The sequence below is a fragment of the Eleginops maclovinus genome, chromosome 24, assembly GCF_036324505.1.
Source record: "Eleginops maclovinus isolate JMC-PN-2008 ecotype Puerto Natales chromosome 24, JC_Emac_rtc_rv5, whole genome shotgun sequence".
NCBI classification, from domain to species: Eukaryota; Metazoa; Chordata; class Actinopteri; order Perciformes; family Eleginopidae; genus Eleginops; species Eleginops maclovinus.
Window position 1 is genome coordinate 432989 of NC_086372.1, and position 26304 is coordinate 459292.

The 26304-nt window shown below is 42.8% G+C and overlaps 3 protein-coding genes across 3 annotated transcripts in view; all 3 read left to right on the forward strand.

Annotated features, from left to right (window-relative positions):
• Positions 1-2125: 2125 nt before the first annotated feature.
• On the forward strand, positions 2126-3999 carry LOC134861119 (E3 ubiquitin-protein ligase TRIM63-like). Its single transcript, XM_063878132.1, has 2 exons — positions 2126-2942; positions 3031-3999. Exons 1-2 carry the CDS (start codon positions 2508-2510, stop codon positions 3580-3582), a joined length of 987 nt encoding a protein of 328 aa, XP_063734202.1. The 5' UTR covers positions 2126-2507; the 3' UTR covers positions 3583-3999.
• A 2017-nt stretch (positions 4000-6016) lies between these two features.
• On the forward strand, positions 6017-16421 carry LOC134860933 (opsin-3-like). The gene is made up of 4 exons (XM_063877812.1): positions 6017-6679; positions 11503-11828; positions 12068-12301; positions 15998-16421. The coding sequence occupies exons 1-4, from the start codon at positions 6337-6339 to the stop codon at positions 16145-16147; spliced, it is 1053 nt and encodes a 350-aa protein (XP_063733882.1). The 5' UTR covers positions 6017-6336; the 3' UTR covers positions 16148-16421.
• A 3666-nt stretch (positions 16422-20087) lies between these two features.
• Positions 20088-26304, forward strand: part of LOC134860932 (kalirin-like) — a 31365-nt gene continuing 25148 nt past the window's right edge. Inside the window, 11 exon segments of the mRNA XM_063877811.1 lie at positions 20088-20260; positions 23435-23509; positions 23595-23709; positions 24232-24424; positions 24525-24748; positions 24968-25062; positions 25099-25298; positions 25403-25525; positions 25606-25797; positions 25895-26026; positions 26159-26293. Of these exon segments, the coding sequence (XP_063733881.1) occupies positions 20215-20260; positions 23435-23509; positions 23595-23709; positions 24232-24424; positions 24525-24748; positions 24968-25062; positions 25099-25298; positions 25403-25525; positions 25606-25797; positions 25895-26026; positions 26159-26293 (1530 nt within the window). The 5' untranslated portion in view covers positions 20088-20214.

The following is a 26304-nucleotide window of genomic DNA, read 5'->3' on the forward strand; positions in this document are numbered from 1 at the left end:
AGAGAAGTCTCATCTAAAGTCTCGCCTGAGAGAAGTCTCATCTGAGAGAAGTCTCACCTGAGTGAAGTCTCACCTGAGAGAAGTCTCACCTGAAGTCTCACCTGAGTGAAGTCTCATCTAAAGTCTCACCTGAGAGAAGTGTCATCTGAGAGAAGTCTCACCTGAGTGAAGTCTCACCTGAGAGAAGTCTCACCTGAAGTCTCACCTGAGTGAAGTCTCACCTGAGAGAAGTCTCACCTGAGTGAAGTCTCACCTGAGAGAAGTCTAACCTGAAGTCTCACCTGAGTGAAGTCTCACCTGAGTGAAGTCTCACCTGAGAGAAGTCTCACCTGAGTGAAGTCTCACATGAGAGAAGTCTCACATGAAGTCTCACCTGAGAGAAGTCTCACCTGAGAGAAGTCTCACATGAAGTCTCACCTGAGAAGTCCACTGAAGTCTCACATGAAGTCTCACCTGAGTGAAGTCTCACCTGAGAGAAGTCTCACCTGAAGTCTCAACTGAGAGAAGTCTCATCTGAAGTCTCACTTGAGAAAAGTCTCACCTGAGTGAAGTCTCACCTGAGAGAAGTCTCACCTGAAGTCTCAACTGAGAGAAGTCTCATCTGAAGTCTCACTTGAGTGAAGTCTCACCTGAGAGAAGTTTCACCTGAAGTCTCACATGAAGTCTCACCTGAGTGAAGTCTCACCTGAGAGAAGTCTCACATGAAGTCTCACCTGAGTGAAGTCTCAGCTGAGAGAAGTCTCACCTGAGTGAAGTCTCACCTGAGAGCAGTCTCACCTGAAGTCTCACCTGAGTGAAGTCTCACCTGAGAGAAGTCTCACCTGAGAGAAGTCTCACCTGAAGTCTCATCTGAGAGAAGTCTCATCTAAAGTCTCGCCTGAGAGAAGTCTCATCTGAGAGAAGTCTCACCTGAGTGAAGTCTCACCTGAGAGAAGTCTCACCTGAAGTCTCACCTGAGTGAAGTCTCACCTGAAGTCTCACCTGTGATTATCAGCGGTGAAAGAGAGGTGTCACTTCAGCTCCTCTTTTCACCCTCTGCCTGAAACCAGAGCCCAGTCTGCTCTGATTGGTCAGCTGCTTAGAGATGTCCCGCCCCTTAGCCTATCAGGTACACTGTGTAGTGATGTCACTGTGCTCCTGAAGTAAACATAAGTCTTAGGAGCCAAAACAACCAGCATACAAACCATACAGAGTACAAATAATTACAAACAGCTGAATACAAAGTGTTAATAAACAAAATGCAAAGATCAGCAAAAGAAAAATATATGAACTATAAATGCCCCGCCCTCTCTCCCCGGGTTTGAATGTGTTTAACAGGGTTTCATGAACGTCAGGAAAGGGTCTTTCATTTCACGTGTAAAAATGAAAGGATGTAAACAAGGACACAGTGTGACAAACACACAAGAGGTCACATGACACTGCAGCTGTTTGTCTCACACACACACACACACACACACACACACACACACACACACACACACACACACACACACACACACACACACACACACACACACACACACACACACAAGCTAAAAGTGCAGCCAGTGTCTTTGTTTAAAGTGTTGAACTGAATATATACTCATTAAAATGTGTTGATCAGGCAGATGTATGGAGGCCCATAAGTGCCAGAAACAAATGAGGTAAATAACAAAAAAAATGTATAAATTAAGAAATAAAAAGTACGACCAAATAAACAACAACAAAAGAGGAATAAATAATATCAAAAATCCGCAGATGATATTAAAAAAATGTGGATATAAAAAAGAGAAAATAAATAAATATAAATAAAGTATGTGGATGCAAACCAAAAGAAAACAATTATGGGATTCATGTAAACAAATGTAATTAATTACATGTGTTTACATGAATCCCTACATTTTATTTCCTATAACGCTGTTAATTGATTTATTAATAATAACACTTTCTTCATTCCTTTATGTCCCGCCCACTGAGGACAAAACATGTAAACACTTCATGCAACATGTTGTTGACGAGCGGAGGGGGGGTTTCACAGAAAGGCATGTGCAGCAGCTCTATTTCTGTCACACACACACACACACCCACACCCACACCCACACCCACACCCACACACACACACACACACAGGGTATAAAGGCTGCAGGCTTTCAGCTGCCGGCAGACAGAAACACACCGACGAGAACAAGAGACTTCTGGGACTTTTGAAGAACCCTTTACTCAGATCAAAGTTCCTCAGCGTGAATCATCCCACCGTCGATCCTTTAAAGACCAGAAGAAGAAGAAGAAGAACAAGAACAAGAACAAGAACAAGAACAAGAACAAGAAGAACAAGAAGAACAAGAAGAACAAGAAGAACAAGAACAAGAACAAGAACAAGAAGAAGAAGAAGAAGAACAAGAACAAGAACAAGAAGAAGAACAAGAACAAGAACAAGAAGAAGAAGAAGAACAAGAACAAGAAGAAGAAGAAGAAGAAGAAGAAGAAGAAGAACAAGAACAAGAACAACAAGAAGAAGAAGCATAGAGATGGAGATCCAGTCTGCGGTGCGCTCAGAGTCGGCCATGGAGAGCCTGGAGAAGCAGCTGAGCTGCCCCATCTGCCTGGACATGTTCACCAAGCCGGTGGTGATCCTGCCCTGCCAGCACAACCTGTGCCGCGGCTGCGCCAACGACCTGTTTGAGTCCAGGAACCCCTACCACTACTCGGGGGGGACCTTCCGCTGCCCCACCTGCCGCCACGAGGTGGTTCTGGATCGGCATGGCGTGTTCGGGCTGCAGAGGAACCTGCTGGTGGAGAACATCATCGACATGTACAAGCAGCAGCAGGAGGGCAAGGGGGAGGCGGAGGAGGAGGTGAGGAAGCCGGAGGGAGGAGACCAGCCGCGCTGCCGGGAGCACGAGGAGGAGAAGATCAACATCTACTGCGTCTCCTGCCAGACCCCCACCTGCTCCATGTGCAAGGTGGGTCCTGAGACCCTCAGTGTGTGAGGAAGAGGTCGGGCTGCCCCTTACTGTTCTCTGACCTCTGACCCTGCTTCTGTTTTCTCAGGTGTTCGGCGCTCACCGGGACTGCGAGGTCGCGCCACTGCTAGCCGTCTACACGACCCAGAAGGCCGAGCTGCGCAGCGCCGTGGAGCAGCTGGCAGCGGGCAGCGCGGCGCTGCAGGCCGCCGTGGCGAAGATGGACGACGCCTGCACGCTGATCGCGGAGAGCGGCGAGCGGCAGCGGCGCCGGCTGGGCGAGAGTCTGGACCTGCTGTACGCCATCCTGGAGGAGCGCAAGGGCGAGCTGCTGGAGAGCATCGGGCGCGAGGAGCGGGACCGCGTGGCGGCGCTGCACGGCATGGCGGCGCTGCACCGCCAGCAGCTGCAGCTCAGCGCTGCACTGCAGGAGAAGCTAACAGCTAGCATGCAGACGCCCAGCGCCGCCAGCTTCCTACTCGTCGCGAAGACGCTCCGCGAGGAGGCGCAGCAGGCAGCGGTCGGTGCCCCCCCGCAGGGACCCAAGCCCGGGTACGAAAGTCTGGATCACCTGAGGGTCGACACCGCGGAGGCCCAGAGACTGCTCGCCGCCATGGAGTTCAGACGGGAGGACCAGTGAGGGAGGCTTTTATTCTGAAGGGCATTATTTCAAATAGGAGCTGAACCTTGGGGGTCTACGCCGCGTCTTCTGGAAGATAAAGTGAACACGCACAAGGACACTTTTAGTTTGAAGGTCAAAATGTCCAGAAATTAGGTGACATTTCAAAATAAAAGCTGGACTTTTAAAGTGTGTTTAATGGAAGATAGATGGACTTTATTCCGGAAATGTCGAGTAAAAAGCCTGGGAGGTCAAGGAATGATCGTGACATTTCAAAATAAGCGCCCGTGTTACGAAAGATGGACTTTATTCTGGAAATATATCCGGACGCTTCTGAAACACGAGGAAAGACTTTTGTATTTGACTTTTTATACTTTTGTATTCATGTGTTTCTGCTGTAACGCCTGACTGTGTTAATAAAGTTTCATTTAACGGTGACTGTCCTCTCTCAGTCTGTTTTTAGCAGCAGGTGGTGACCCACATTCAGCGGGGTCAGTGAACGCTTCCTTACTTGGTGTAACTGGAGGACGGGAATAGTTTAGATGGGCTTTTATTTTGGCGCGGGTCGGGTTTCTGAGGGTGACCCAGCTGGACTGGCGGTCCTGAATCACATCACGTCACACTGAGGAGGTGTGAACAGCGCCACAGATAGACCCCCAGCCCGCCCCTATAAGGAGCTCACTGACAGGTGATATTAAACAGATAGTTATTAATATTAACAGAAACATATGGAGTCATCAGAGTGCCAACAATATTAGAAATTAAGAGAATAAAGCAAACGTGAAATGATAATTAAAATCCTGACACTTCAGGCTGACAGGGGATCTGGAAGTAAAAGGACAGGGAAGTGATAAAGTGTCTGTGACATTATGGGTTGGCTGGGATCACTAGCCAGAACCAGGAGCTTAAATCAGACCCAGACCCTGTGAATCTGCAGCAGCTGCAGACTTATTAGAGGGTTTTATAATTATTTAATGATTTACTTATTCTATATTAACTTGTATTTATATTCCTTAATAATAGTTATTTCAATATATATGTTGATATGAATTTAAATATGTGTATGTTTAGGTATTTGTCTCTTTTTATTTTAGATACAGGAATATTTTATTCTAAGTTAATTTTATTTATTTATTTAAACTCTTTTTAATATATTTCACACACACAAAAAACATCTTCATCCTTTAACTAATCTTGCATTTCCTATTCAATGCTTTTCCATCCCTCTTATTATTGTATGTATTTCATATTTAATAACTGACCTGATTCTTCCACTGAGCTCTGGTTAAACAGAGGTGTGCTTCACCTGTGCTCCACCAGAGGGCGCCACTCACACACCAATAATCAGTATAATGACCACTTAATGAATATATATGATTATACATTAGACATGTGTAGTGTATTCATAGCTTGCTACTTGTAAATACCATGGACTCTGGTAAACAGGATGTTAAATTAAATATAATAAACTCGTGTTTTTTGGCTGCAGGGGATTCTTTCACACCCTGAATAAATGAAGAAGTTCCCGCTGAGAGACACCTGTGCAGAATACTTCTTCCTCTGTGGTGTGAGTGACGGTGCCTCAGGACGTTTCACACTTCCTGTCCGGAGACAGCAGGGAGCCTGAACTTCAGCTCTTATTCGGAAAATCCTGAAGCTAATTAATGCTAATTATTCCCAATAACGGCTGAGCCCAGTCTGTAGCGAACAGCACCAGCCTCCATCTTTAAAAGCCTCTAAGGACGTTTCCAACCACGGATTGTAATTTTGTATTTTCTCTAAATATTATTCACTAAAAATCTCTGGATTTCTTTCCTTAAATATTCCCAATATTTGTTTAACTTTTCCTGAAACCAGAGCCCAGCCTACTCTGATTGGTTAGCTGGCCAGCTCTCTTGTGATTGGTCAACCGCTAAGAGAGCCCCTTAGCCTATCACGTAGCAACAATATGCTGGAGTGATAGACAATAGGAGCGTGTGTTCCATGGTGATGTCACTGTGTTACCGAGGTAAAGGGTTAGTCCAGTGGAGGCGGGGGCGGGCGTTTGACCTTTACAGATTCTCCTCCAGCTGTCAATCATCCGTCAGCACCCAGGAGGAGCTCGTTAACACCCCACTGCTGAGCGCCTGAAGCAGGAACCAAAATAAAGTTAGTGTGACAATACCTGACAGGGTCCCCAGCTGCACACACACACACACACACACACACACACACACACACACACACACACACACACACACACACACACACACACACACACACACACACACACACACACACACACACACACACACACACATTATTATTATTATTATTATATTATCATATATTGTTGGATGTCTACCTGCTTATTTTCCCTCTCGGGGGCAGAGGTGTGTTTTGAGTCACGTGATCAGAGGTCCGCGTACTTAGCGCAGCGGAGCGTCACCCTGTCGCAGAGCGAACCCACGAAGAAGAGAGAGGACGACTATCTGAGGGCAGAAGTAGACTTGTGTAAGCTTTTTTAAATCCCTTTGTTTACATCTCTAACACATGTAAACAAACTTCACATGAAGAGCTGAGAGTGATTTACTCACTGAGGATTACTGCTCAGTGCTGTCGCTGCAGCGGCAGGGAGGGGATGGAGCAAGCCGCAGCGTTGCGCGGCCGCCGCACACTTCGCCTACCGGAGTTTGACTTTTTTTCCACAGGTGATATTTTTTATTCTGCACAAAAACCCAGCACGTGCCTCCTGCAGGGAAGACCCCGAGCGTAACAGCGCGCCACCTTCCCGCCATGTTTGCCGAGCTGAGCGAACTGAGCGAACTAAACCTCACTGCGTCAGCATGGAGCGACTTGCCACTGGAGCGTCTTTCGCGCGGCGGGCACCGCGTGATGTCGGTGTTCCTGGGCGGCATCATGGTGTTCGGCTTCCTCAACAACCTGCTGGTTCTGGTTCTGTTCTGCCGCTTCCGGTCGCTGCGCACCCCTGTCAACGCACTACTGCTCAACATCAGCATCAGCGACATGCTGGTCTGCGCGTGCGGTACGACGCTCAGCTTCGCCTCCAGTCTACGCTGCCGCTGGCTGTTCGGCCGGACCGGCTGCCTGTGGTACGGCTTCATCAACTCCTGCTTCGGTGAGAAATGTTCCTCCAGTAAAAGTACAAGTACTCAGATCTGTACTTGAGTAAAGTACAAGTACTCAGATCTGTAGTTCAGTAAAAGTAGAGGTACTCAGATCTGTACTTGAGTAAAGTAGAAGTACTCAGATCTGTAGTTCAGTAAAAGTAGAAGTACTCAGATCTGTACTTGAGTAAAGTAGAAGTACTCAGATCTGTAGTTCAGTAAAAGTAGAAGTACTCAGATCTGTAGTTCAGTAAAAGTAGAGGTACTCAGATCTGTAGTTCAGTAAAAGTAGAAGTACTCAGATCTGTAGTTCAGTAAAAGTAGAAGTACTCAGATCTGTAGTTCAGTAAAAGTAGAGGTACTCAGATCTGTAGTTCAGTAAAAATAGAAGTACTCAGATCTGTACTTGAGTAAAGTAGAAGTACTCAGCTTGTACTTGAGTAAAGTAGAAGTACTCAGATCTGTAGTTCAGTAAAAGTAGAAGTACTCAGATCTGTACTTCAGTAAAAGTAGAAGTACTCAGATCTGTACTTGAGTAAAGTAGAAGTACTCAGGTCTTGTACTTGAGTAAAGTAGAAGTACTCAGATCTGTAGTTCAGTAAAGTAGAAGTGCTCAGATCTTGTACTTCAGTAAAAGTACAAGTACTCAGATCTTGTACTTGAGTAAAGTAGAAGTACTCAGCTCTTGTACTTCAGTCAAAGTAGAAGTACTCAGATATGTACTTGAGTAAAGTAGAAGTACTCAGATCTTGTACTTCAGTAAAAGTACAAGTACTCAGATCTTGTACTTGAGTAAAGTAGAAGTACTCAGGTCTTGTACTTCAGTCAAAGTAGAAGTACTCAGATATGTACTTGAGTAAAGTAGAAGTACTCAGATCTTGTACTTCAGTAAAAGTACAAGTACTCAGATCTTGTACTTGAGTAAAGTAGAAGTACTCAGATCTTGTACTTGAGTAAAGTAGAAGTACTCTGGTCTTGTACTTGAGTAAAGTAGAAGTACTCAGATCTTGTACTTGAGTAAAGTAGAAGTACTCAGGTCTTGTACTTGAGTAAAGTAGAAGTACTCAGGTCTTGTACTTGAGTAAAGTAGAAGTACTCAGGTCTTGTACTTGAGTAAAGTAGAAGTACTCAGATCTTGTACTTGAGTGAAGTAGAAGTACTCAGGTCTTGTACTTGAGTAAAGTAGAAGTACTCAGGTCTTGTTCTTGAGTAAAGTAGAAGTACTCAGATCTTATACTTGAGTAAAGTAGAAGTACTCAGGTCTTGTACTTGAGTAAAGTAGAAGTACTCAGGTCTTGTTCTTGAGTAAAGTAGAAGTACTCAGATCTTGTACTTGAGTAAAGTAGAAGTACTCAGGTCTTGTACTTGAGTAAAGTAGAAGTACTCAGATCTTGTACTTGAGTAAAGTAGAAGTACTCAGGTCTTGTACTTGAGTAAAGTAGAAGTACTCAGATCTTGTACTTGAGTAAAGTAGAAGTACTCAGGTCTTGTTCTTGAGTAAAGTAGAAGTACTCAGGTCTTGTACTTGAGTAAAGTAGAAGTACTCAGATCTTGTACTTGAGTAAAGTAGAAGTACTCAGGTCTTGTACTTGAGTAAAGTAGAAGTACTCAGATCTTGTACTTGAGTAAAGTAGAAGTACTCAGGTCTTGTTCTTGAGTAAAGTAGAAGTACTCAGGTCTTGTACTTGAGTAAAGTACAAGTACTCAGGTCTTGTACTTGAGTAAAGTAGAAGTACTCAGATCTTGTACTTGAGTAAAGTAGAAGTACTCAGGTCTTGTTCTTGAGTAAAGTAGAAGTACTCAGGTCTTGTTCTTGAGTAAAGTAGAAGTACTCAGATCTTGTACTTGAGTAAAGTAGAAGTACTCAGGTCTTGTACTTGAGTAAAGTAGAAATACTCAGGTCTTGTACTTGAGTAAAGTAGAAGTACTCAGGTCTTGTACTTGAGTAAAGTAGAAATACTCAGGTCTTGTACTTGAGTAAAGTAGAAGTACTCAGATCTTGTACTTGAGTAAAGTAGAAATACTCAGGTCTTGTACTTGAGTAAAGTAGAAGTACTCAGGTCTTGTACTTGAGTAAAGTAGAAATACTCAGGTCTTGTACTTGAGTAAAGTAGAAGTACTCAGATCTTGTACTTGAGTAAAGTAGAAGTACTCAGATCTTGTACTTGAGTAAAGTAGAAGTACTCAGATCTTGTACTTGAGTAAAGTAGAAGTACTCAGATCTTGTACTTGAGTAAAGTAGAAGTACTCAGATCTTGTTCTTGAGTAAAGTAGAAGTACTCAGGTCTTGTACTTGAGTAAAGTAGACGTACTCAGGTCTTGTACTTGAGTAAAGTACAAGTACTCAGATCTTGTACTTGAGTAAAGTAGAAGTACTCAGGTCTTGTACTTGAGTAAAGTACAAGTACTCAGATCTTGTACTTGAGTAAAGTACAAGTACTCAGGTCTTGTACTTGAGTAAAGTAGAAGTACTCAGATCTTGTACTTGAGTAAAGTAGAAGTACTCAGATCTTGTACTTGAGTAAAGTAGAAGTACTCAGATCTTGTTCTTGAGTAAAGTAGAAGTACTCAGATCTTGTACTTGAGTAAAGTAGAAGTACTCAGGTCTTGTACTTGAGTAAAGTAGACGTACTCAGGTCTTGTACTTGAGTAAAGTACAAGTACTCAGATCTTGTACTTGAGTAAAGTAGAAGTACTCAGGTCTTGTACTTGAGTAAAGTACAAGTACTCAGATCTTGTTCTTGAGTAAAGTAGAAGTACTCAGATCTTGTTCTTGAGTAAAGTAGAAGTACTCAGATCTTGTTCTTGAGTAAAGTAGAAGTACTCAGGTCTTGTACTTGAGTAAAGTAGACGTACTCAGGTCTTGTACTTGAGTAAAGTACAAGTACTCAGATCTTGTACTTGAGTAAAGTAGAAGTACTCAGGTCTTGTACTTGAGTAAAGTACAAGTACTCAGATCTTGTAATTGAGTAAAGTACAAGTACTCAGGTCTTGTACTTGAGTAAAGTAGAAGTACTCAGATCTTGTACTTGAGTAAAGTAGAAGTACTCAGATCTTGTACTTGAGTAAAGTAGAAGTACTCAGATCTTGTTCTTGAGTAAAGTAGAAGTACTCAGGTCTTGTACTTGAGTTAAAGTAGAAGTACTCAGCTCTTGTACTTGAGTAAAGTAGAAGTACTCAGGTCTTGTACTTGAGTAAAGTAGAAGTACTCAGGTCTTGTACTTGAGTAAAGTAGAAGTACTCAGGTCTTGTACTTGAGTAAAGTAGAAGTACTCAGGTCTTGTACTTGAGTAAAGTAGAAGTACTCAGGTCTTGTACTTGAGTTAAAGTAGAAGTACTCAGCTCTTGTACTTGAGTAAAGTAGAAGTACTCAGGTCTTGTACTTGAGTAAAGTAGAAGTACTCAGGTCTTGTACTTGAGTAAAGTAGAAGTACTCAGGTCTTGTACTTGAGTAAAGTAGAAGTACTCAGGTCTTGTACTTGAGTAAAGTAGAAGTACTCAGATCTTGTACTTGAGTAAAGTAGAAGTACTCAGGTCTTGTACTTGAGTAAAGTAGAAGTACTCAGGTCTTGTTCTTGAGTAAAGTAGAAGTACTCAGGTCTTGTACTTGAGTAAAGTAGAAGTACTCAGGTCTTGTTCTTGAGTAAAGTAGAAGTACTCAGGTCTTGTACTTGAGTAAAGTAGAAGTACTCAGATCTTGTACTTGAGTAATCAGGTCTTGTTCTTGAGTAAAGTAGAAGTACTCAGGTCTTGTTCTTGAGTAAAGTAGAAGTACTCAGGTCTTGTACTTGAGTAAAGTAGAAGTACCAGAGTGTAGGAATACTCTGTCTCAGTGAAAGTATTCTAAATGTTCCTCCAGTGAAAGTAGAAAGTACTCTCCTCTAAATGTACTTAAAGTAGCGACAGTAAAAGTAGTCATTGTCTGATTGGTCCATTTCAGAATAATATCTCTGATCTGTTTTATAATGGTTGATCATTAAAGTGTTCTCAGAGCTGGTAAAGGTGCAGCTAGTTTGAATGTGTACTGCAGGGGAGCTACAGTCTGATTATATCTCACACTGATCTGTAAAGCAACTGAAAGGAAGTACACAGTAAAGTACACAGTAAAGTACACAGTAACGTACGAAGTAAAGTACACAGTAAAGTACACAGTAAAGTACAAAGTAAAGTACTCAGTAAAGTACACAGTAACGTACGAAGTAAAGTACACAGTAACGTACGAAGTAAAGTACTCAGTAAAGTACACAGTAACGTACGAAGTAAAGTACACAGTAAAGTACACAGTAACGTACGAAGTAAAGTACACAGTAACGTACGAAGTAAAGTACTCAGTAAAGTACACAGTAACGTACGAAGTAAAGTACACAGTAAAGTACACAGTAAAGTACAAAGTAAAGTACACAGTAACGTACGAAGTAAAGTACACAGTAACGTACGAAGTAAAGTACACAGTAACGTACGAAGTAAAGTACACAGTAAAGTACACAGTAACGTATGAAGTAAAGTACACAGTAAAGTACACAGTAAAGTACTCATCCTGTATATACTGGTAGAGATGTAGTAAAGAGGGCTCTGTTCTCTGGACTAAAACCATGAGGGTGATTCCTGAGACCCAGTGAGGCGGACCGGGGGGCAGGCTGGGGCTGATGGGGGGGGGGTACAGGTCTTAATCTGGAGTTAGACAGATCCGGGTCAGAGGAGATCAGCTGCTGGGACATTTTCCCACTGACAGTCCCCCCCCCAAGAGGATCACCTGACAGACCTCTCTAACGGCCTCCGCTTCAGTCAGGCTTCAGGATGCTGTAATTATGGGATGGCTGGTCTCTGTCTCCAGGCATCGTGTCCCTGGTGTCTCTGGCGGTCCTGTCCTACGAGCGGTACTCCACCCTGCTGGTTTACAACAGCCGCTCCTCAGACTACAGGAAGCCCCTGCTGGCGGTGGGGGGGGCGTGGCTGTACTCAGTGGGCTGGACGCTGCCCCCCCTGCTGGGCTGGAGCAGTTACGGTCTGGAGGGAGCCGGAACCAGCTGCTCCGTGTCCTGGACCCAGAGGACCGGAGCGTCCCGGGCCTACGTCCTCTGCCTGTTCGTCTTCTGCCTGGGGCTGCCCCTCCTCGCCATGACCTACTGCTACGGGAGGCTGTTCCTCGCCGTCAGACAGGTGCCTCCCCTCACTTTTCAAAATAAAAGAGCACGGTTTAGGTTTGATTGTCAAAATGAAAGAGAAAAGAATCAGTCAGATTTTCACAATACAGTGTTGTCCTGGTCCTGTCTCACCTGAGTGTGGTCCTGTCTCACCTGAGTGTGGTCCTGTCTCACCTGAGTGTGGTCCTGTCTCACCTGAGTGTGGTCCTGTCTCACCTGAGTGTGGTCTTGTCTCACCTGAGTGTGGTCTTGCAGGTGGGTCACATGAGACGGCCCCAGGCCCGCCGCAGGGAGCTGCACATCCTGTTCATGGTGCTGACGGCCGTGCTGTGCTACCTGGTCTGCTGGCTGCCGTACGGCGTCGTCGCCATCATGGCCGCCTTCGGACCGCCTGGCGCCATCAGCCCCATCACCGCCGTCATCCCCTCCATCCTCGCCAAGAGCAGCACGGTCATCAACCCCGTCATCTACATCCTCATGAACAAGCAGGTTGGCAGGGAACCACACAAAATATCCACAGAAACACAGAAACACACAGAAACACAGAAACACACAGAAACACAGAAACACACAGAAACACACAGAAACACAGAAACACAGAAACACAGAAACACACAGAAACACACAGAAACACAGAAACACAGAAACACAGAAACACACAGAAACACAGAAACACACAGAAACACACAGAAACACAGAAACACAGAAACACACAGAAACACAGAAACACAGAAACACAGAAACACAGAAACACAGAAACACAGAAACACAGAAACACAGAAACACAGAAACACACAGAAACACAGAAACACAGAAACACAGAAACACAGAAACACAGAAACACACAGAAACACAGAAACACAGAAACACACAGAAACACAGAAACACAGAAACACACAGAAACACAGAAACACAGAAACACAGAAACACACAGAAACACAGAAACACACAGAAACACAGAAACACACAGAAACACAGAAACACACAGAAACACACAGAAACACAGAAACACAGAAACACACAGAAACACAGAACACAGAAACACAGAAACACAGAAACACACAGAAACACAGAAACACAGAAACACAGAAACACAGAAACACAGAAACACAGAAACACACAGAAACACAGAAACACAGAAACACACAGAAACACAGAGAAACACAGAAACACACAGAAACACACAGAAACACACAGAAACACAGAAACACAGAAACACACAGAAACACAGAAACACACAGAAACACACAGAAACACAGAAACACACAGAAACACAGAAACACAGAAACACAGAAACACACAGAAACACACAGAAACACAGAAACACAGAAACACACAGAAACACAGAAACACACAGAAACACACAGAAACACAGAAACACACAGAAACACAGAAACACAGAAACACACAGAAACACACAGAAACACACAGAAACACAGAAACACACAGAAACACAGAAACACACAGAAACACAGAAACACAGAAACACACAGAAACACACAGAAACACAGAAACACACAGAAACACACAGAAACACACAGAAACACACAGAAACACAGAAACACAGAAACACAGAAACACACAGAAACACAGAAACACAGAAACACAGAAACACAGAAACACAGAAACACAGAAACACACAGAAACACAGAAACACAGAAACACACAGAAACACAGAAACACAGAGAACACACAGAAACACACAGAAACACAGAAACACACAGAAACACACAGAAACACACAGAAACACAGAAACACACAGAAACACAGAAACACACAGAAACACAGAAACACAGAAACACAGAAACACACAGAAACACACAGAACACACAGAAACACACAGAAACACAGAAACACACAGAAACACAGAAACACACAGAACACACAGAAACACACAGAAACACACAGAAACACACAGAAACACACAGAAACACAGAAACACACAGAAACACAGAAACACAGAAACACACAGAAACACAGAAACACAGAAACACAGAAAACACAGAAACACAGAAACACAGAAACACACAGAAACACAGAAACACACAGAAACACAGAAACACACAGAAACACACAGAAACACAGAAACACACAGAAACACAGAAACACAGAAACACACAGAAACACAGAAACACAGAAACACACAGAAACACACAGAAACACAGAAACACAGAAACACACAGAAACACACAGAAACACAGAAACACAGAAACACACAGAAACACACAGAAACACACAGAAACACAGAAACACACAGAAACACAGAAACACACAGAAACACAGAAACACACAGAAACACAGAAACACACAGAAACACACAGAAACACAGAAACACAGAAACACAGAAACACACAGAAACACAGAAACACAGAAACACACAGAAACACACAGAAACACAGAAACACAGAAACACACAGAAACACACAGAAACACAGAAACACAGAAACACACAGAAACACAGAAACACAGAAACACAGAAACACACAGAAACACAGAAACACACAGAAACACAGAAACACACAGAAACACACAGAAACACACAGAAACACAGAAACACACAGAAACACAGAAACACAGAAACACAGAAACACACAGAAACACAGAAACACACAGAAACACACAGAAACACACAGAAACACACAGAAACACAGAAACACAGAAACACACAGAAACACACAGAAACACAGAAACACACAGAAACACACAGAAACACAGAAACACAGAAACACAGAAACACACAGAAACACACAGAAACACAGAAACACACAGAAACACAGAAACACACAGAAACACACAGAAACACAGAAACACACAGAAACACAGAAACACACAGAAACACACAGAAACACAGAGAAACACACAGAAACACTGAAACACACAGAAACACACAGAAACACTGAAACACAGAAACACAGAAACACACAGAAACACACAGAAACACAGAAACACAGAAACACAGAAACACACAGAAACACAGAAACACACAGAAACACAGAAACACACAGAAACACAGAAACACACAGAAACACACAGAAACACACAGAAACACAGAAACACAGAAACACACAGAAACACACAGAAACACAGAAACACACAGAAACACACAGAAACACACAGAAACACACAGAAACACACAGAAACACAGAAACACACAGAAACACAGAAACACTGAAACACTGAAACACACAGAAACACACAGAAACACACAGAAACACAGAAACACAGAAACACAGAAACACAGAAACACACAGAAACACTGAAACACTGAAACACTGAAACACAGAAACACAGAAACACTGAAACACAGAAACACAGAAACACAGAAACACACAGAAACACAGAAGCACAGAAACACACAGAAACACACAGAAACACAGAAGCACAGAAACACACAGAAACACAGAAACACTGAAACACTGAAACACTGAAACACAGAAACACAGAAACACAGAAACACACAGAAACACAGAAACACACAGAAACACACAGAAACACACAGAAACACAGAAACACAGAAACACTGAAACACAGAAACACAGAAACACTGAAACACAGTTAATAAAATAAAGGGTCATTTCTGATAATAATTAACATCCTTTTTATTAAACTCGCCCTTCTCTCAGCCCAGTCTGTCCTTTAAATGCTTCATTGGATTACACTGTAACTCCTGCTCCTGAACACATCTTGGAAGCAGTTCAACTCCTTTGTGGTGCATTCAGGGGCCCCCGGTCTACTTATAAAGCATCACAGCTGAGTGGGTCCACAGAGAGGGGAGACATTAAATCTGGAATAATGGACTCCTTTCAGAGCCCGTTAACGGACGTGTGAAACAGCGCCGGGCTCAATTGCTGCGGATGTGACAGTGAACAATCAGTGCTATGTATAGAGAGCCTCAGCATTGAACCAGAACCCAAGCATGACTCAGCAAAAAAACATGAACCCTAACATGACTCAGCATTTGTTGTATTTGATCATTTAAATCCATTTTTTCTTTTACTTTAGAGTTTTTAATAAATACCTTTCAAAAATATTTGTTTTATTGTTACACACTGAGGGGGGTGGAGACTACAATACCCATAATGCTACGCTGCCTCACCTCATCTTATTACTTGCATTTCCACTGTTGTACATCGTGAGCAACAGTCCGGTGTACAGTGTTTATTGATGTTGTTGTTTGTTCCTCAGTTCTACCGCTGCTTCCTGATCCTGTTCCACTGTGAGAACCAGCTGACGGAGAACGGACTGTCCTCCGTCCAATCAAAGACCACTGTGCTCCCGCTGCAGCGACGCCTTGACCCCCCCACTGACCTGGAGCTGCCTGAAGCCTCCACCTGATGAGAGACACTCAGATACACAGAGCTGCAGTGTTGGTCCCTGAAGGCAGCATATCCCTGGACAAATGGGATTCCTTTATCAACACCAACTCATAAAAAGCTTACCTGTGATATCATAAGTAATGCCGACTCATGTCAGGGTTTTAGGAGGCCTTCAAAGTCATGAAAATGTAATAACAAAGGATTTTAAAGCGTGGCACATTTACACATTTCTGTTTATGTAAATTAAAGTTGAGTTATTCAATATTGACTTTTAAATCCCACTTCACTTTGAATCATGCTGTAGTTTTTAATGTAATAAATATCAGTGTTAATATACACCAGTGTGCACAGTGTGTTTAGTTACAGTGTGTGTACAGTGTGTATTGGTACCGATGGAGGGGGGTGGGGGGGGTTGGGCTGGATGTGGTCGTGGTCCTGGTTCTTGCCCTGGTCCTGGCGTAGACGTGAACAACTGCATCATGGGAGTCCAACAGGAGAGGGACAGGTGATGAGGGAGGTCTGACATTACAGAAATTATACACACTTAAGACTTTTTACTGAAATAAATAAACACATTTTACAGATTTTAGTACTCATGCTGCAACCTGATGGGTGCTTCCCAGACTACTTATTAAGTTAAATCTAAATGTAAAATAAACTACAAATAATGACATTTCAAATATTAGAGAGGGTACACAGCCCCCTCTGGTGGTTACACACGCCAACTACACCAGAAAAATGATCCAAATCCAAATATTTTTAAAGTTCGGCCTCATTTTAAATATGATTAATACAAATAATAACAAATAAAACTTATAAATAGGAATGAGAAATATAATAAACAAGTACACTAAACATAAATATTAAATACCTGAGCAGGATCTTACCATTAATTAACACATTAAATACAATATGACGTTCACCTGTTAAACATCCCTCACACTAACCAGTTTACGTTAAAGTGAATTTAAAACGTTAAAAAGATCCGAAAATAAGGTTTGTTTTTAGATAATAGCACAGTTAGCCTTTAGCACAGCCAACGCTCCTCTGTTTCTACGGTAACAGGACGCCATGACGTCATCACGCTGCAAGCCAGGGCACGTCACTCTGCACCAAAGTGGATCAATGGAGAAATAACAACAAACATTAAATATTAACATATATTTATAGATTTCTCTCTTTATTTTTGACATAAACCAATCGTAGTACACAATATATGAATAAACATATATTTGAATATGAATTATTATTTTCCTTCATTTTATATTTTCAATATTATTTCTATTGATTTTCTCTACTCGTGTTTGACTGTAAATACGCCTGCATTCATCCTCATTTTTGATATTTTAAAATGATGTTTAACATTAAAAACTGTACGTTAAAATCATCTGTTAGAAGTAGTTTTTAAGAATAAAGTGAGACGCTCTCCTGAGCAGTTGGAGCTGCTGTGACTGCCTGTGGCCGCTGGGTGGCGCTGTGTGGACTCCCTGAAGAAGCTCTGTAACTAAACATGAATTATTATTAGATTTGAATTATTATTCAAAATAAAATAATATATAAAAGATCGAATAATATAAAATGATAAAGGATATTATAATTTAAAATAGCAATGTAACTTTAATTATTAAAAAACTCAGTTCATTTTATTAAAAATTAGATTTGATCAAAGTAAAATACAACATGACATAAAATAATGTGGTGTTAATATAACGTATTATAAAATAATGTGGTGTTAATATAACGTATCATAAAATAATGTGGTGTTAATATAACGTATCATAAAATAATGTGGTGTTAATATAACGTATCATAAAATAATGTGGTGTTAATATAACGTATCATAAAATAATGTGGTGTTAATATAACGTATCATAAAATAATGTGGTGTTAATATAACGTATCATAAAATAATGTGGTGTTAATATAACGTATCATAAAATAATGTGGTGTTAATATAACGTATTATAAAATAATGTGGTGTTAATATAACGTATTATAAAATAATGTGGTGTTAATATAACGTATCATAAAATAATGTGGTGTTAATATAACGTATCATAAAATAATGTGGTGTTAATATAACGTATCATAAAATAATGTGGTGTTAATATAACGTATCATAAAATAATGTGGTGTTAATATAACGTATTATAAAATAATGTGGTATTAATATAACGTATCATAAAATAATGTGGTGTTAATATAACGTATTATAAAATAATGTGGTGTTAATATAACGTATTATAAAATAATGTGGTGTTAATATAACGTATCATAAAATAATGTGGTGTTAATATAACGTATTATAAAATAATGTGGTGTTAATATAACGTATCATAAAATAATGTGGTGTTAATATAACGTATTATAAAATAATGTGGTGTTAATATAACGTATTATAAAATAATGTGGTGTTAATATAACGTATTATAAAATAATGTGGTGTTAATATAACGTATTATAAAATAATGTGGTGTTAATATAACGTATTATAAAATAATGTGGTGTTAATATAACGTATTATAAAATAATGTGGTATTAATATAACGTATTATAAAATAATGTGGTGTTAATATAACGTATTATAAAATAATGTGGTGTTAATATAACGTATCATAAAATAATGTGGTGTTAATATAACGTATCATAAAATAATGTGGTGTTAATATAACGTATCATAAAATAATGTGGTGTTAATATAACGTATCATAAAATAATGTGGTGTTAATATAACGTATTATAAAATAATGTGGTGTTAATATAACGTATTATAAAATAATGTGGTGTTAATATAACGTATCATAAAATAATGTGGTGTTAATATAACGTATCATAAAATAATGTGGTGTTAATATAACGTATTATAAAATAATGTGGTGTTAATATAACGTATTATAAAATAATGTGGTGTTAATATAACGTATTATAAAATAATGTGGTGTTAATATAACGTATTATAAAATAATGTGGTGTTAATATAACGTATCATAAAATAATGTGGTGTTAATATAACGTATCATAAAATAATGTGGTGTTAATATAACGTATTATAAAATAATGTGGTGTTAATATAACGTATTATAAAATAATGTGGTATTAATATAACGTATCATAAAATAATGTGGTGTTAATATAACGTATCATAAAATAATGTGGTATTAATATAACGTATTATAAAATAATGTGGTATTAATATAACGTATTATAAAATAATGTGGTGTTAATATAACGTATTATAAAATAATGTGGTATTAATATAACGTATTATAAAATAATGTGGTGTTAATATAACGTATTATAAAATAATGTGGTATTAATATAACGTATTATAAAATAATGTGGTATTAATATAACGTATTATAAAATAATGTGGTGTTAATATAACGTATTATAAAATAATGTGGTATTAATATAACGTATTATAAAATAATGTGGTGTTAATATAACGTATTATAAAATAATGTGGTATTAATATAACGTATTATAAAATAATGTGGTATTAATATAACGTATTATAAAATAATGTGGTGTTAATATAACGTATTATAAAATAATGTGGTGTTAATATAACGTATTATAAAATAATGTGGTGTTAATATAACGTATTATAAAATAATGTGGTGTTAATATAACGTATTATAAAATAATGTGGTATTAATATAACGTATTATAAAATAATATACTATATCATAGAATCACCAAACGTCAATAGTACCGCCACATACAGTACCAGTAACACATAGTAACGGAGGAAGGAGTGTGTGTGTGTGTGTGTGTGTGTGTGTGTGTGTGTGTGTGTGTGTGTGAGCAGCTGCTGCAGCCTCTCTCTCTCTCTCTCTCTCTCTCTCTGCGCATGCGCACTGGAGGCTCCGTGCACCGAGTTGCTGCTGCTGCCGGCGGGCGGACACTAAGGACCGAGACGATGCTGCACCGAGCACCGGCACCGTGAGGACCGTGAGGAGAGGAGGAGCACCGTGGAGAAGCTGCAGGATGGACGGGTAACAGGGAGGAACGCGACCGTACATCCGGAGGAGAGAGCGCGAGGAGGAGAGCGCGAGGAGGAGGAGGAAGAGGAAGAGGAGGAGGATGAATTCTGTGGAGGGAGGAGGAGAGGAAGGCCTGGCGACGGCAGGTAGGGTGTGTGTGTGTGTGTGTGTGTGTGTGTGTGTAGTGGGAGATGCTGTCGCCATGATGCCTCCACATCCGCCCATTGACTCAGAGAATGTGTGTGCGCGCGTGTGTGTGCGCGCGCGTGTCAGCACCCCTCTAGTCCATTGGGGTGTGTGTGTGTGTGTGTGTGTGTGTGTGTGTATTGGGGGGTGGAGGGTCCTACCAAGGAGGATTGTGGGAAGGCCTGCTTGGTTATCATTGTGAGTGTGTGAGTGTGTGTGTGTGTGTGTGTGTGTGTGTGTGTGTGAGGTAATATATGTTCTGTGGTCACATGATGCCTTCCATTCATTCCTACAGTAGTGTAACCCCGGGGAGTGTGGATGATATATATTTATATAGTGGTATTGTTTTCTGTACACTGCTCTCTGATTGGCTGAGAGGCATCAATTAACATTCATTAAAGGTGTGTCAACCTGCACAGTAAAACCGGTGAATATAAACAACCGAAACAAGTATGCAATGGTATCCCACTTTTAATATATATTTAATTGATCATTTATATAAACTTCATATTCTGGGATTTGAATTCATCATTTTACTAATTATTTATTGAATCATACATTTTAAAATGACATTAGAAATGTTACCGAGTTGTTGACTAAAGCTGATAGTGATGAACCTAAGGGGCTTCAGGGCTTTTAATGTGAAAATCTACCTTGTGTTTTACTGTGGAGAGGCTTTTATTTTGAAGGAATTGCAGGGACGCTTTTGTTTTTCCAGGAATTCTTCTAAGGACTGTTTCTCCTCAGCGCTTAATTAGCAATATAACGAGATGGTATGCTAACGCTAAAGCTAATGTATGATGAAGACCCTTTGAGCTGGAGAGTGTGTGTGTGTGTGTGTGTGTGTGTGTGTGTGTGCGTGTGTTTGTTTGTGTGTGTTGTGTAATCTGTGCGATGAGTCCTGACAAAATGACAGCAAGTTCCTCAGAAGGCTTTCATCCACTGCTATTTTAGGCAATGGACACTGACTAACTGTGTGTGTGTGTGTGTGTGTGTGTGTGTGTGTGTATGACTTGTTCATTACAATGGAAATCCCTCTGTCTCCATCTGACTGACAGTTGTTGGACAGCGGTCAATGTGTAATCCCAAACCCATCCACCCACCCACCCACACACACCCACCCACACACACACACACACACACACACACACACACACACACACACACACACACACACACACACACACACACACACACACACACACACACACACACACACACCGCAGGGCAGAGGCTTGTAATGGTAGGCTTACCTGGCAGGGCTTTTATTGTGAAAGTGTTATAGAGGGTGTTGTGTTTAAGACTATTAAGGGCTTTTATTTTGAAGTAACTAAAAGGCTTGTCATTTTAAAGAAGTCAAAGGGCTTTTATTGTGAAAGAATTTGTAGGGCTTTAACCATAACGAACATAGGGTGCTTAATGTGAAATAGCAGGAGTTTTCAGGCTTATTGTCATCATGACTCGACCTGTTAATGTGTAGATTTGTGATTTTAAAACAGGGTGTCAGTCCAGATTAAACTGTAAATCTGAGGGGGGGGGGGTCCCTTCAGGAGGATTCAAGGACACTAATGAAGGAGAAGGAGACATGAGAGGAGATGGTTTGGGTTGCATAAGAGAGGGCATCCTTCTTTATCTCCTTCCTGTCTGCCTCTCTCTGAGCTAATGTGAGGCGTTTAAAGCCCTCAGAGTGTGTGTGTGTGTGTGTCTGTGTGTCTGTGTGTGTGTGTCTGTGTGTGTGTGTGTGTGTGTGTGTGTGTGTGTGTGTGTGTCTGTGTGTGTGTGTGTGTGTGTGTGTCTGTGTGTGTGTGTGTGTCTGTGTGTGTGTGTGTGTGTGTGTGTGTCTGTGTGTGTGTGTCTGTGTGTGTGTCTGTGTGTGTGTGTCTGTGTGTGTGTGTCTGTGTTTGTGTGTGTGTGTGTGTGTGTCTGTGTGTGTGTGTGTGTGTGTGTGTCTGTGTGTGTGTCTGTCTGTGTGTGTCTGTCTGTGTGTGTGTGTGTGTGTGTGTGTGTGTGTGTGTGTGTGTCTGTGTTTGTGTGTGTGTGTGTGTGTGTGTGTGTCTGTGTGTGTGTGTCTGTGTTTGTGTGTGTGTGTGTGTCTGTGTCTGTGTGTGTGTGTGTGTGTGTGTGTGTGTGTCTGTGTGTGTGTGTCTGTGTGTGTGTGTCTGTGTGTGTGTGTGTGTGTGTGTGTGTGTGTCTGTGTGTGTGTGTCTGTGTGTGTGTGTGTGTGTGTCTGTGTGTGTGTGTGTGTGTGTGTGTGTGTGTGTGTGTGTGTGTGTCTGTGTTTGTGTGTGTGTGTGTGTGTGTGTGTGTGTGTCTGTGTGTGTGTGTGTCTGTGTGTGTGTGTGTGTGTGTGTGTCTGTGTCTGTGTGTGTCTGTGTGTGTGTGTCTGTGTGTGTGTGTGTCTGTGTTGTGTGTGTGTGTGTGTGTCTGTGTGTGTGTGTGTGTCTGTCTGTGTGTGTCTGTCTGTCTGTGTGTGTGTGTGTGTCTGTGTGTGTGTGTCTGTGTCTGTGTGTGTGTGTGTGTGTGTGTGTGTGTGTGTGTCTGTGTGTGTGTGTCTGTGTGTGTGTGTCTGTTTGTGTGTGTGTGTGTGTGTGTCTGTCTGTCTGTGTGTGTCTGTGTGTGTGTGTGTGTGTGTGTGTGTGTGTGTGTGTGTGTGTGTGTGTGTCTGTCTGTCTGTGTGTGTCTGTGTGTGTGTGTGTATGTGTGTGGATTAGTTTCGTCCCGCTGTGCAGGATGATCTGCAACACACTCTCACACACTGTTCTGTCAGCCGCTCCTTCTGATTGGCTCGTTTTCAGTGGATCAGTGAAAGTAGTTTTATATTTTGAATTTAATTCTCAGTTTTAGTTTGATACTCTCTGGAGCTAAAGCTTTCTGACGAGATGCTCAACCCCGTTAGAAACCAAAATAGAATCTGAGCAGGTGAACACTGATAAAGACTGAGCAGGTGAACACTGATAAAGACTGAGCAGGTGAACACTGATAAAGACTGAGCAGGTGAACACTGATAAAGACTGAGCAGGTGAACACTGATAAAGACTGAGCAGGTGAACACTGATAAAGACTGAGCAGGTGAACACTGATAAAGACTGAGCAGTAGTTTTGCTTGGCTGACAGATTACCCCCCCCCCCCCCAGGTCCGGGTAAAGCCGAGTGTCCGCGGGCCGTCGACGTCCTGACGGTGCTCAGAGAGAAAGTGGCCTTTGTGTCAGGTAGAGTAAAAACACACACACACACACACACACCTGTAGTTTGTCACCCAGGTGAGACCAGGTGTAATAGACTGTGTTTCCTCAGGGGGGCGGGACAAACGTGGCGGACCAATCCTGACCTTCCCTGCCAGGACCAATCACGATCGAATAAAACAGGAAGACCTCAGCCGATTGGTCACCTACCTGGCGACCATTCCCAGGTATCACCTGTCCACCAATCACAGTCTGTGTACAAGTATCTGAAGAAGTATAAATACTGTGTACCCTCAGTGAGGATGTGTATAAGTATCTGAAGTGAATATTGTGTACCCTCAGTGAGGATGTGTATAAGTATCAGAATGTGTACCCTCAGTGAGGATGTGTATAAGTATCAGAATGTGTACCCTCAGTGAGGATGTGTATAAGTATCAGAATGTGTACCCTCAGTGAGGATGTGTATAAGTATCAGAATGTGTACCCTCAGTGAGGATGTGTATAAGTATCAGAATGTGTACCCTCAGTGAGGATGTGTATAAGTATCAGAATGTGTACCCTCAGTGAGGATGTGTATAAGTATCAGAATGTGTACCCTCAGTGAGGATGTGTATAAGTATCAGAATGTGTACCCTCAGTGAGGATGTGTATAAGTATCAGAATGTGTACCCTCAGTGAGGATGTGTATAAGTATCAGAATGTGTACCCTCAGTGAGGATGTGTATAAGTATCAGAATGTGTACCCTCAGTGAGGATGTGGGCGCGCGGGGCTTCACGGTGGTGGTGGATATGCGCGGCAGTAAGTGGGACAGCGTGAAGCCCGTTCTCCGGACGCTGCAGGAATCCTTCGCCTGCAACATCCACGCCGCGCTGCTCATCAAACCAGACACCTTCTGGCAGAAACACAAGACCAACCTGGGCAGCGCCAAGCTCAGCTTTGAGGTGCTAGTACTGCCAAACGTGTACTACTACTGCAGTACTACTGCCAAACGTGTACTACTACTGCAGTATTACTGTTGCTAACCGTCCACCCTGTCTCCAGACCAACCTGGTGTCGGTGGAGGGTCTGTCCCGGCTGGTGGACCCCTCCCAGCTGACCTCTGACCTGGGGGGTTCGTTGGAGTACGACCATGTGGAGTGGACGGAGCTGCGTCTGGGCCTGGAGGAGTTCACCGGGGCCGCCACGCAGCTGCTGACCCAGCTGGAGCAGCTGGAGGCTGGGCTGAACCGCATCCCGGAGCCCCAGGACGTGGACGAGGCCCGCAAGTGAGTCACTGACCAACTGGTATCAGTTCACAGGTACCTGGGAACCCTTGATGCCTCGGGTACAGTTGCCCAGCATTCGTCTGTAGGTATGACATTCAGGTGTGGCAAAAACCTCCATCTGGACTCCAAGATGAACCCATACTTTTCAAGGGTCAACAGGTACCGTAGAGAAGCCTGAATATTACACTTCAGTTTATGGAGAACTCTTTCCCTCCCCAGACTCCTGGAGGAACACGGCCGTCTCCGAAACACCATCTCCACGGCGCCGGTCGACTCCCTGGAGCGGGAGGGGCGGAGCTTGCTCCAGCGAATGCGCCTCGGCCCCTCCCACGGCGACGCCTCCACCGAAGGCAGCGGTGGCGGTGGGGGGGGAAGTCACGGCAGCTGGCTGTCCGGCGGAGCAGACTTCCAGAGTGTCGCTCCGAAGGTCTCGGCTCTGCTGGAGCGACTGCAGGCGGCGCGGACTCACCTGCTGCAGAGCTGGGGCGACAGGAAGCTGCACCTGGATCAGACGCTGCAGCTGCACCTGTTCGAGCAGGACGCCACCAAGGTGAGGCTGCAGTGCATCGGTGACAGTGGTTCAGGTGCTGCAGGTAGAGCGCAGACTGTGGGGCCGTGCTGCTGCTGATCACCCCCGCTGTGTTTGTGTCTCAGATGTCGGAGTGGATCGCTCACAGCAAAGAGCTGTTCGTCCAGAGTCTGGCGGAGGTCGGGCAGAACCACCAGCATGCCCTCGACCTCCAGACGCAGCACCAGCACTTCACCGCCAACTGCATGGTGCGTGTTAGGGTTCGTTTTTGTTTGTATGTTAGTTTTGTTGTAACACTAACTCAACAACAATGCTTGTTGCCGGGCAGAACGGCAGCGTGAACGTGGACAGCGTGGTTACCGTGGCGGCGAGGCTGGCTGAGGCCGGTCACTACGGGGCGGAGCGAATTGCCATGGTGTCGTCACGGTTACAAGAAGACTGGAAGTCCCTGACGACGGCGCTGGAGGAGCGCAGCAACACGCTCGCCATGGCAACCGGCTTCCACCAGGGGGCGGAGCAGGTGAGAAGCTACGACATTACTCCCCAGATGAGAAGAGCTTTACCTGAAATAATACAACTTTTCTCTCACCTGTCTGTCTCACCTGTCTGTCTCTCAGTTCCTGCTGCGGGTGCAGGGCTGGGTTCAGACCTGCTCTGAAGGTCAGCTGCCGTCGGCCGCCAACGAACTGGAGGCCGCGACCAAGAAACACACCGAGCTCAACGAGGAAATCTCTGCCAACTACACACAGGTACCTGTCTGTCTGTCTACCTGTCTGTGAGTCTACCCTGTCTGTGTGTCTACCTGTCTGTGAGTCTACCCTGTCTATCTGTCTGTGTACCTGTCTGTGTTTACCTGTCTGTGTTTACCTGTCTGTATGCAGGTCAGTGAGAGTGGTAAATCCTTGTTGGACGTCCTCCAGCGTTCCTCGCCCTCCGACTCAGATGAAACTGGGACAAAACCAGACTTCACCTCCGCCACGCACGGCATCATGGGAGTTCTGCACCAGGTCATGCAGGTAACCCGAAG